The 12,322-nt window shown below is 50.9% G+C and overlaps 1 protein-coding gene across 13 annotated transcripts in view; it reads left to right on the top strand.

Moving 5' to 3' along the window:
- COL6A3 (collagen type VI alpha 3 chain) overlaps nucleotides 1–3,704 on the top strand; it is a 58,262-nt gene extending 54,558 nt beyond the window's left edge. For 8 of the 13 annotated variants that reach the window (XM_032113984.1, XM_032113986.1, XM_032113983.1 and 5 more), the window contains 3 exons: nucleotides 100–153; nucleotides 2,988–3,158; nucleotides 3,301–3,704. In XM_032113984.1, the coding sequence (XP_031969875.1) occupies nucleotides 100–153; nucleotides 2,988–3,158; nucleotides 3,301–3,341 (266 nt within the window). In that variant the 3' untranslated portion in view covers nucleotides 3,342–3,704. The remainder of the gene's footprint in view (nucleotides 1–99; nucleotides 154–2,987; nucleotides 3,159–3,300) is intronic. The other 5 variants (XM_032113988.1, XM_032113995.1, XM_032113996.1 and 2 more) reach the window with 2 other exon arrangements.
- Nucleotides 3,705–12,322: the final 8,618 nt, after the last annotated feature.

Here is a 12,322-nt window from a genome sequence, read left to right as displayed (position 1 = left end):
GATTCACCCTTTCACATTTTATCCTATTGTCAAATGATGTTTGGATCAGAGAGAAAACACGGTTCAAAATCCAAACCCATGCGCTTTTTCCTCCTCCAGCAGCAGCTGAGAAAGCCATGCAGCAGCCACCCCTTGAGAAAAGATTATCATCAGGTAACACCCCCACAACAAAAATTAATCATCACAAACCAAGCAAACCCATTCTTTCACCTTGACCATTTCACAGCATGCATCCAAGCCTATCCAACCACCGATCAAAAGTAGTACAGACTCAGTTTTCACTTGCTCCTTCACACAACCACGCCCTTCCATCTGCTTTGCATGAGCAAGTCACTTTGCATGTGTGTTGTCCCACCAGGACGTGCTGTGTTGGCACAACCTGAGTGGCAAAACTCACTGGATTTCATCAGAGACCGGTGGTTGCTGAGCTGGAGCGTGGCACGGTCCCAAACCAGTTTGCGTTATCTCTGTGTGACCACAAAGTGCCACCACTCTGCTGAAATGCAGAGAATTCCCAACATTTCACTGCCTGCAACCAAAACACCTGATGGAAAGTGGCTCCGTGGGGCTCGGGTATTGCATGGAGATGTTTTTCTTCATCACCAAAAGATAAAAGTCAAGGCTGAGGGAGGAGCCTGCAGGAAAATGGCAATGCCCTCCTCTCCTCAAGGAGTTTCTGAGGTTTAGGGGTTGTGTTTGCAAACGTCTTCAAGACCTGGGAAGGGTGAAGCAGCTTGAAATCACATCTGTTGGTTCAGCAAGGGGTTGGGATGGGAACAGAGCCCAGCAAATCTTCCTTATCAGAGCAGCCTCCCCCTCCCAGAGGGGTTTCAGGGCCCTTTGTGGAGCTGGGAGGGAAACCAAGGAGTGAAGACAGCTCTGGTACCTAAAGGGAGGGTCATGACAGGGTCTGAAAAGGCAAATTACAGACCCTTCCACCCCATTTGACTTTCTTAGGTTTATTTTAGGATCCTTAAATCATGCTTGGGAATTTTTGTCACTGGCAGCCCTGTAGAGATGTGGAGGCAAGGAGGAGGCAGCCACCAGCAGCCACAGAGATGTCAGGGGTGGCAAAAGGGGATTTCAAGGTGCTTTGGGGATGCAAATGGACATCATGGATCCTCTGGCTGTAGTTTGAGGATTAGCAGCTGGAGGAAGCAGTGCAGGAACCCGTAGCTTCACTCCAGAGCAGTATTCCACCCTCAGAGAGCAGGGAACCCTCCCTGATGAGGTTTTCTCCAGAGGGCACGTGTTTCTGCTAGCCCTGTCCTACATGCTAGCCCCTTCTGATCATTGTCACATGCCTTGATGGTATTTCCAGCAACTGTTGCTGAGGCTAAAGTGATATTTCATCAACTTGGCACCACTCTGCCCTGGGCACAGAGCCAAGAAAAGCAGCCGAGGGGCCCTGGAGGGATGCTCAGGTCCCTGCCCGCCACTCTCTGCTCGCTTTATTCCCTTTTCATTTTCTGCAAAGCCAGAGCTTGAACCCCCGTGGAAAATAGACACAGGACTTCAGTCAGCTCAGCTTTTAAGGTGCTGGGTGGTGGCTCAGGCTCTGGGTTCAGCCCATAGCAGGTGCAACATCGAGAAATGAGTTGAGCTCCCAAACCTTAAGGCACTTTGGGTGCAAAAATATGCACCAGACCCACTTCCCATCTGAAGCCATTTAAATGCTGTGATCCCCTTTAATTATTGACTTCTTATATATATTTTTCATGTGTAGATGTGGAACTCGAGGCATGGTTTAGTGGGGAGCTTGGCAGTGCGGGGGGCAGTGGTTGGGCTCAAGGGTCTTAGAGGGCTTTTCCAACTTTAATGATTCTATGGTTCTATTTTTATATTGTTATTCATGTTTCGACCATGACAAAAGTAATTGTTAAGCATAACTGAGGAGCCCAGGCACATTTTCTCCACGGGATGAGTTAAAATCCCAGCTCTCCCCATCTTTTGAACCTGCCACAGCTTAAAACACTTTTTAACTCCCTAGGTCTTGCTCTCCATCAATTCTTGGAAATTTTTGGATAAGCTTTTGTTTAATTTCAGACTGAAAGAGGGGAAAATTAGGTTATATTTGCAAAAGAAATTCTTCTGTTTTGATTAGTTTTTGGATTTGATTCCTGTGCAGGTTTGGGGTAGAGTCATTCCTGTGTTCACATCTGCTGGATTTCAGTGTTTTGGAAGGTGGGGAAGAAGGGACATGGACTTTGGAAAAAGAAAATCTGAATATAAAAAAGGCAAAGAGATTGCCTAAGGCATGGGGAACCTTTTGGTAGGAGCCCAAAAGCAAAGCTGAACTTCAAGGTCAATACTGATTTCTGACTCCCCCTTCTCTGTGCTGAGCAGAGGTGACACGAGCTCCTTCTGCACCCCTGAGTGAAGGGAGGTTTGTGACCCGATGGTAAATCAGTGACTGATATCAGATACTTTTTAATTCTATTTTTGTAAAGTTATTTGGCATTTTCATTTTGCCACATCCAAGTGCTTTGTTGTTTTATTCCCCACTCACCCAGCAAGGGATGAAAGTTGCCCTGAGCAATGTGTGGTAGATCCAGGAGCACCTTCACATGGAAGATTTCTCTTGTCAGAGGAAGTCAGCCATTTTAGTGGGAAAATGATGGTGCCAATACTTCTTCCCTTGCAGCCCAGCCAGTCCTCTCTCAGTTCTAAGACCTGCCAACTCATTTCCTACAGATCCAAGGGATTTGCAGACAACCACTGCCATGCAACGCTCCCCCTTCATCGCTCCTGGGTGCATGGCAGCAACACAGAAGAGGACTTGTGCACCAGGGCTGGTGACCTCCAGGGAAAGAGCTTCTCTTTGCAAAGAAAGGGATGGGATTTAGGCACAGGAGATGTGCACAGTCTGTGCCGTGGATGCCCTTTCTCAGCTTGCATTCCAGCCCTGCCCTGCAGATACACTCAGAAAAGGCTGTGCTTCACCCAGGAGTGCTACTGACCGCTGTTGCTCCTGCTTTTTTCCACAGTCATGGATATCTGCCGGCTGCAGAAGGACGAGGGCACCTGCAGGAACTTTGTGCTGAAGTGGTACTACGACCCCGAGACCAAGAGCTGCGCCCGCTTCTGGTACGGCGGCTGCGGCGGCAACGAGAACAGGTTCAACACGCAGAAAGAATGTGAAAAACTCTGCATCCCTGGTAAGAGGCACTCAGCCAAATCCCTGGCATTCCCACGCTGCAGCATGGGGTTGGACTCCTCAGCAAGCCCTGGCAATTACCTCGTTTATCTTCCCTCAATATCTTGCATCAAAAGCTTATTTGTTCCCTCTTTGTCCACCAGGTACCATCAACCCCGGCGTGGTGACGACGATAGGGACATAGAGCCAGGGGCTGGCCAACACTTACCTCTGAGACAGCATCACCTTTGCCACCTTGTCCCTATAGAAGCTAAGGGTATAGACGACCTTGCACTGTAATATTTCATGCTTTTAACTCCCAAGCAAACCCCGAGGAGAGGGTTTTGCTGCATGACCTATCAATATGGTGCTAAACTGTTTGTGGACTGAGTGCTACATGTGCCCGGGTTATATTGTATAGCTTCAACGTTGCCAAATATTTACCTAAGTGCAGATTGTTATTGTCTCTCAACATGTCTCTAAATTAGCCTTATTTTCCCCCAATTCTGGCAATCTGCCTATCTAAGGTGCCATGAAAATGAGTCAAAAAAAAAAAAAAAAAAAAGAGTCATAATAATTTCACTGCAACTTGTTACCTGCTTGCTTTTATCTTTCTCATAACTGAGCATAACTTTACAGGGGAAGCCTTTGTGTAAGAGAGCGGCTGATTCTGACAAACAAGTGGTTCCATTTTCACTCTTCCTATTTTTTTTTTTTTCCCCTTTTGCTGGATTAGATCTCAGACTAGATTTTTGTATGCATTTGTACCACACGTGGCCAACTGAACTCACAAGGAAAAGGAAGCAAAGTTTCCAAATGCAAATGCACTGCTGGGACCAAGGCCTCAGTTAACAAATCTTTAAATTGTGGTGTAGGGTGCCTCTGGCATTCTTCTGATGTTGTATGTTTTATAAAATACAAAGCAAAGCAATCTGGGGAGGGGGGAGCAGCGGGAGGGAGGGGGATTTTATTTTTATTGTGGATTCCGTGTCAGGAAGTCTATACAAAGAACTTTTAAATAAAGTCTAATGGAGGTTTTGAGAAACTCGTGGGTTTGTCTTTGTTAAAGCCACCGTGGGTATCAGTGGAGTCATTTTCCAGGGTCTGGAGAGCAATTATTTGGGGGGGGGAGGGAATCCCACTGTGCCTCAAAGAGAGGATAAATGTGGTATGGGTATTCGGGGGGACAGCACTGAGAGGCTGCTGGCAACCTGGAGATTTCCAGCTTGGAAAAAGGTGGAGACAGAGATGTCTTGGTTGTGAAATCTCCATCCTGAAGGAATTTAAACTCAGCTGGACATGGCATGGAGCAACTTGGCCTCAGCCAGCCCTGGGTGTCCCTTCCAACCTGTGTGAATCAATGACCCCATAAGTATTTTCATCTGTCTCCTTCACTTTCCATAGCCATGATTTTTACCCTTCCTGTCCATCTCTGAGCTCACCCAAGGAAGCTAAAATTCCCAGAAACAACGCACATTTTCCTGCCCCTTCAAAAATCCCTGCTGAAAGCACAAAGCAGATGGAAGTGGCCAGGGCAGAGTACAGCTCTGGGCTGTGGGGCTGATGTCCTCAACCTCCCTGGGCCTCTGCTGCTGTCCACAGGCAGGGCTTGATAACTCTTCCCATGGCCTGCTGGAGGTGCCTGGAAGGAAGAATGGAGCCTTGCAGGCACATGCCATGGAGAGGGCAGCTGGAACACCAAAAGCAGGGGGAGGGCATTGACTTCTGGAGAAGCAGGTTGCGTTGGTTAAGTCTTGGAAAGGAGACCCTTGCAATTCAGGGCTTATCTCCAGGTGCTCTTCCATGGGTCAGGGTGGGACTGGCACGAGGAGAAGACAACCTGGTGCTGTCCTGCTGCTTTCTGAAGCCCTTCACGTGCATCCTCAGGGGCCACAACAGGAGATGTTGCACGTGTGCTGGACACACAACAATGATGCCTTTGGAAGCAGCTCCCAGGAGGAGGACTTGCCCTCCAAAACACTTGGAAGACCAAATGAAGCTGGTCTGACACCTCAGGCTCCCTGCTCAGTGCTGCACATGATCCACAGGGTTCCAAGGGCCTCACCCTGACTTGTCCAGGGCACAAGAAGAGCTCGCAGGGCTGCTCTGGGCTTTGTCCTCGTGGGGATTTACAGTCCAGGCATCCTATTCCTGGCACAAGGAGCAGCCCAGATCCCAAAACTTCCCGCCAGCACCGAGCCACTTGCGTGGGGACAGGGGACAGCTCGGCTGGGGATGAGCCAAGCCGTGGCAGCTGAGCTGGGGAAGCTGCGCTGTTTATTTGGCACCTTCCCCGAGCAGACTGCAAGGGCTTCATTTAAAAAGAGGGGAATGGGTAAATGTGATTTATTTATTTATTTATTTATTAATTCTTGTAACTGGCTCTTGCAGTGGCGCCGAGGGACACAGGAGCCTGCCCGGCACCTCGCCGTGCACCGGGCATGGCCAAGCCCCCCCGTTTTGCTCTCACGGGGTTTAAAAGCTGCACTTAGGTTAAAGTGATCCTTCCCTCCGTCCTCCCACCCCTCTGCAGCACGGGAAAGGTTTTCCCAATGCCTGCGCCGCCTCCGTTTCCCAGGAAAGCTGCTTTCCACGGCCCCTGCAGCCCTCCAGGATGCCAGGGCGCATCCCGGGGTTTCACAGCGCGCCGGGGGGAGAAGGAAGCTCGGGAAGGGGCCCCTCATCCCCTCCCATCCCCGGGGCGTTGCAGGCGCCTCCCGAGCCTTTTAAGGAAGCGCGTTACGCCCCGGGCCCCCGGCCAGCGGCCACGAGGGGCTGCACATGGAAGTCATCTGCAGCTGGGAGCACATCTGCCAGCGTGGCTGCGGGACCAGACCCGGAGTAAAAATAGCCCAGCCTGGCCCGAGCCACGCGCTCCGCTCCCGGCTGCCAGTGGGGAGCCCCGAGATCCACGCCCTGGTGCTTTTGGGGTGACCTCAGACCCCCCTTTAAGCAGGATTTCTTCTGTAGACATCACCTCCTGCATCAAAAATGCCACTGGCCTGGCTTCAAAAGGTACCGCCTCAGTCTTACACCCCTGCCTGGGGGGGGGGACAGCAGTGCCATGAAAGCCAGACTCCAGCCTAGAATTTCCCCTCAAGCTGAGGGCACACTGTGAAGTAAAAGAGTGTCACTGGAATTGCTCTAAATCTCTGGAGTTTTCCAGGATCGCGTCAGGGAAACCTTCACAGGGCTGATGTAGGTTGAGGTGACCCTGCCTCAGAGACCTGCATAAAGTCCAAGTGAACCTTGAATTTAATGCTTTGTCTTTGAATCTGAGTGCTCATTCTGTCCCAATCAAAGAACCACAGAATGGTTTGGGTTGGAAGGGACCTTAAAGCCCATCTCATCCCATGGGCAGGGACACCTTCCACTGTCCCAGGCTGCTCCAAGCCCCATCCAGCCTGGCCTTGGACGCTCCCAGGGATCCAGGGGCAGCCCCAGCTTCTCTGGGCAACCTGTGCCAGGGCCTCCCCACCCTCACAGGGAAAAGTTTCTTCCTAATATCCAATCTAAACCCACTCTCAGTTTAAATTCATCCCCCCTTGTCCTGTCACTACATCTTTCTCATATTCTCCTTCCAGGACCTGAAGGGAGATGGGTGAGCTACAATCAGCAGAGCCACCAGCCCTTATTTTACCAGGGACCTTCCTGATGGAGTATTCCACAGTCAGGCTGCCCAGAAGGAGCCACAAATGCTACACCCCCTCCTGCACCCACACCTCCTCCTTAAAGAGTGATAGTGGAGTCCCTGGGAGAAACTATTACGAATAGTCACTCTCAAATCTCACTTTCTCCAGTTGAAATCCAGAGAGGTTTGGATGACCCTGCTGCCCGTGGAGGCCAGGGAGCTACGACCCTGCGGGTGAGAACTCCAGGGTTCAAAACCAGAGCACAGGCAGAACCCCTTATGGTACCAGTGGGGTCATAAAAATGAAGAGCAGGATGTGTCCTAGACTTAAACGTTGAAGCCAGGCCCTTAAATTTAGGACAGCATCAGCATTTAATGCTTGGTTAGGCTCCCTCAATGCTGCAGCTTTGCATTTAATCACAGCCTTCTTGGGAGACCTTTACAAGGAGAGGCAAAGTGGCTCTGACACATTTTATTAGCCAGTATTAAATTTATTACATCAGTAAAAGCAGCCAGTCTAGAAGCCTATAGATGCTCACAGGTACCTGCCCAGACCCTTCCTAGGTTTTCCAGCAATGCCCTACACAGGCCAGTGTTGACATTGCAAGGTCAGGAGTTCAAGGAAAATGATGTCTTCCATGCCTGGCATCCCTGGAAATTAGGACTGTATCCACGCAGAGATGCAGATAAACTTGGAACAGCTGAGCCTGCAGCAGAGGATCTTCAGATAAAGGGGACAGAAGAGTGGGCATTTCCTTGGCCAGCAGTCTTCTGCTTGAGGGATGGAAATACTGCAACTCCCAATCCCAAAATCATTAAACCTTGGAGTAAGATGGAGATGATAAGGTAAAATAAGGGGATCTGGAAGATCCTAGATTTTCTAGGTACTCAGTTGCTTTCTGCCTATGTTTTATAGCCCCATAAGCTCCTCGGGGCAGGGTGGTTGCTCCTGGGGAGCAGCACCTGACAGGGAGCTCACTGCAAGCAAGCGCCATTCCCGTGCGCTGAGCTGAGCTGAGCTGAGCTGAGCATCCTGGGTGGCTTTAAATCCCAAAACTCTAACCCATGATAACTTTAAACTTCCCAGGCCTTGCCCAGAGGCTGGGGATCACTCAAAATGGCAGCAGGCAGCTCTCTGGAAGCGCGGCCTTCCCAAAAGCAAACCCCAGGGCTCAGTGGGACGTGGCGGGATAAACAGCCCCAGCGAGAGCCGGGAGTGCGCTCCAGCTGCGGGATGATTTATGGGACAGCAGGAGCACGGCTTTTTTTTTTTTTTTTTTTTTTGTCAAACAGAGTAGATCCGAACCAGATGTGTAACCTTTATCTCCATTGCTGTGGAGAGAGACGGGGGAGCAGACAGGGGAGAGGGAAAGACGTTTGAGTTTCCATGAGCAGCCGCTCCGCTGCTTCCCTCCAAAGCCAGCCCATGAAGAAAAATGAGCCCCGGCAGCCAGGAAACTTCGCTGTGCTGAACTCCGTGTTTTGTTTCTCCCTCCGTTGCCACGGCGACCACCCTGAAGCAAAAGCGCGGCCGGCTGCGATGACCTCACCGTGCTGCTCCATAAAACCTGATATTACAAAGATACAACCCGGGCAGGGGGTTGAGGATGAGCCTTTTGCTGTGCTCCCCGGGGCTGGGAGGGCAGCAGGTTCAGACACCCATCTTTTGGGATGCAGCAAGATGCAAGGGGGAGGGATGTGGGAGAGTGATGGGTGCTGCCTGGTGATCCCAGAGCCACCTGTGAGGAAAAGCTTTTGGGAAGGCTGTGCTGAGGGAAACCCATGAAATGGGGAGTGCTGTGTCCAGTTCTGGGGTCCCCAGGACAGGAAGGACATGGAGCTGTTGGAGCCAGTCCAGAGGAGGCCACAGAGATGATCAGAGGGATGGAGCAGCTCTGCTCTGAGGAAAGGCTGGGAGAATTGGGATTGCTCAGCCTGGAGAAGGCTTTGGAGTGACCTAATTGTGGCCTTCCAGTGCCTGAAGGGAGCCTACAAGAAATAAGGAGAGACTGTTTACAAGGGTAAACAGTGGAGTGACAGGACAAGGGGGAATGGCTTCAAATTGACATGAATGAATTCAAACTGAAAGAGATTAGATTTAGATTAGATATTAGGAAGAAATTCTTCCCTGTGAGGGTGGGCAGGCCCTGGCACAGGGTGCCCAGAGAAGCTGGGGCTGCCCCTGGATCCCTGGGAGCGTCCAAGGCCAGGCTGGACGGGGCTTGGAGCAACCTGGGATAGCGGAAGGTGTCCCTGCCCATGGCAGGGGGTGGAATGGGATGATCTTTAGGGTCCCTTCCAACCCAAACAATTCTGGGATTCTATAATTCTGTGATTTCCAAACTCGTAGCTCCATGCCTTGCAGCCAGGGAAGCACTCTAGGAATAACATCCAGCCTCACTCACCAAAAATTAGCTTCCAAACCTGGGATGAAAGCACCTCAATGTGTTGCTGGGGATCTCTGAGATGGGAGTGTCGTAGTGGGCGAAGGCCAAATAAGCCACTGCTCTTGAGAAAAGGCAGAAATTATTTGAGTGTGTGTGAGTTAATATATATATTTTATATTTATAGCTTACAAATGGGCTCTGCAAGAGCGTGCTCAATGAACTGAAGTGGAATTGAAAGGCCTGAAAAAAAGAAAAAAAAGGTTGCTAGGGACAGAATCAGTAGTTTGTTATTTCTAAAATACTCCTCTGGCTTTCCAGCAGTGATTAATTCGGCAGACGGGCAGGTTGAGTTGGAGGTTAATGAAAAAAAATGAGCATTGCATTCGATTGACTGGAATATTGCAGAGGCCATAACACGGCCTCTGGAAATAAGTGGAGCACTGTGGCTGCTCCTCTCTAGTGTTTGGAATCCAGGCTCCCCTGCAGCTTCCCTGCGCCAGCCCTCAGGACCTCCTTCCATTTACTGATGGGAAGTCTGGGGCGGCAGGATTACCACTCACTGTCCAGCAGCTGAAAGTTTAAACCAGTGCCATTTGGAAAGGCAAATTCAATACCCTCACTCACCGCTCACACCTTTATCCCTGGGATTCTGGTGATTTTGGGGGCAGAAATGGTTTTCCAAGTAAAAAGTTTTAAAAGAGGAGTTTTGCAGCAGGAGGGTTACATACAGCGAGCCCGGCCTTCCCCACAGCTCCACAGATCTCATGGCATCACATTTTGCCCCAGTTCATGTGTTTTTTTTAAAGCTGCTAGAAATGAGAAATTATTTTGGAAAAGCCAAAATCCTGCCCTGGGTGCTAGGGTCCCTGCATGGCATGCTGGGTGAAACATCCAGATCCCTGGATTCCCAGTGTTTGGAGTTAAGCAGGGGTGGATTTTGGATTAAACACCTGACAGTTTGACACACAGCAAAAAGTTGGAGATCCAGCAGCCTTTACCAAAACAACCACTCAAAATCCCCACCTGCAATGTAATTCTCCTTCTTTTCTCTGTGCTTTCTCATCTTCCATCCCTTTTCCCTGGGTTTTTAAAAAGCAGCTCAGCTCTGCAATGGATGCAGGTGGTTGCAGACTGTCAGGGGCATGACATTTAATGCTATTTCTCCCCCAGGATGGAAGCAGCCATGGGAGGAAGGCAGAAGGGCACCTCCAGAGCAACCTGGAAGCTGCACCCCCTCTTCCTACCTTCAAAGCCTGCAGGTTGTAGGTATCAATCTAGGATTAAAAGCAGCAAGATGGGCAATGGGAAACCTAAAATGGAAATGTTACCTTGAAAAACCACAGTGGACAAACCCACCGGGTGTCTGAGAACAGCCACAGCTCGTCACACAGGGGCATGACACAGACTAAGCAAGGAGAATTAGAATTCTCTGCCCATTTGGGAACTATTTCTTGAAGTTGGCCAAGTCAGAGCATCCTCCCAATGCACCCCAAAGAGCCCCTTTTTGCCCCCCCTTCCCAGCAGGACAGGGCAGGTGAGCTGGGTTTAACACCCAAGTGCAAAAGCCTTGTTAAGTGCTAGAAAAATACCAGCAGTTTGGAAGTGCTTCATGAGATCTGGAGCGTTTGGGAGTAAAGCCAGCTCCATCCTGGAAGGGGGAGGCAAGAAAGGAAGCCAGGTGTGATGGCTGTGCAGGGCATGGGCCTGCAGGGATGGGGCTAATCCCAGATTAAACAGCCTGATGAGGAGATTGAGGTCAGACCTCACCGGGGGCTGCAGCTCCTCCTGAGGGGCAGCTCCGATCTCTGTTCCCTGTAGCAGGGACAGCACCCAGGGAACAGCTGGAGCTGTGTCAGGAGAGGGTCAGGCTGGAGATCAGGAAAAGGCTCTTCCCCAGAGGGTGCTGGGCACTGCCCAGGCTCCCCAGGGAATGGGCACGGCCCCAAGGCTGCCAGAGCTCCAGGAGCGTTTGGACAGCGCTGCCAGGGATGCCCAGGGTGGGACTGGTGGGGGGTCTGTGCAGGGCCAGGGGCTGGACTCCATGATCCCTGTGGGTCCTTTCAACTCTGGATATTCCATGATTTGATGATTCTGACTCGAGGGTTACCTCCCAATTTTAGCATTTTCCCCCCTAGTCTGATCCAAGCCCCATCTGCCCCATTTTCCTGCCCCAGCTGCCTTGCGGTGTGGGCATAGGGAAAGGGATGGTGACCCTTTCAGCCAGGGCTTGCAGCTCCCCATCTCCTTGGGAACCAGCAACCATCACCTGCACACCTGCACTTAACACCCCAGAAGGTCTTTTTCCACTTTTCTATAGCTTTTTTAACCCCATTTGACCCCTGTCCATTCAAAGCCCCAGTTCTGCCCCAGGCATTTGAGCATCGCTGAATTGGGAAGACTGAAAACTGCTCGTCTTTTCCACCCCTCCTCTCCTGCCGCTGCAAGAGGCAGCAGCTGGAACTCTGTCTCCCTTTTTTAATCTTATTTTTGGGAATAAAAAGGCAGTTTTGCTTGCAGTCTGGAGCCAAGCTCCTTGCAAAAGAGCAGGCTGTACTCTGGTCAGCCCCGTGCATTGTCCCTACAGCTGTGTCCCATCCCGGGAACATCTGATGCTGGTGGTCACGTAAGGATGGGGAGGGGAACATCCCACTTGCACATTTTCTTTGACAGCCTGTGGCAGGGAATGCTTTTCCAAGGGAGCTGTGCTGATCCCTGGGTGCCCATGAGGCAGCGTGGGCTCAAACCTTTTCCCAGATGGGTTTCCCTATGCAGGGGCAGCTCATCCTGACTCACAGGATCACAGCAGGGTTTGGGGTGGAAGGGACCTTAAGGATCATCTAATTCCATTCTAATTTCCCTTGCTACATGCCCCACAACTGTGCATCCCACCAAACTCCTCAGGGCATGCCAGAGGAGGATGTGATGAATTTCCCAGCCTCAGCAGCAGCTTGGGAGGAGCCCACTGCCAAAATCCACCACCTCCCCAGGAGTTTTCATCATGCCTTCACTCCCTTGGCATTTCCAGCAGGCAGGGAGAGCTCCAAGCCACATTTCCAAGCTCTCAACCTGCCAGAGGCACAGAGTAGCTACAAAAAGTTGGCACAGCTGTGAATGTTTGAGCCTTCCCTCAGTTCCGGGGTACCACAGGCTGAAAAACCCCTTGGCAGG

This window comes from Corvus moneduloides, chromosome 7 (assembly GCF_009650955.1).
Source record: "Corvus moneduloides isolate bCorMon1 chromosome 7, bCorMon1.pri, whole genome shotgun sequence".
NCBI classification, from domain to species: Eukaryota; Metazoa; Chordata; class Aves; order Passeriformes; family Corvidae; genus Corvus; species Corvus moneduloides.
This window is presented reverse-complemented; position numbering and strand designations above follow the sequence as displayed.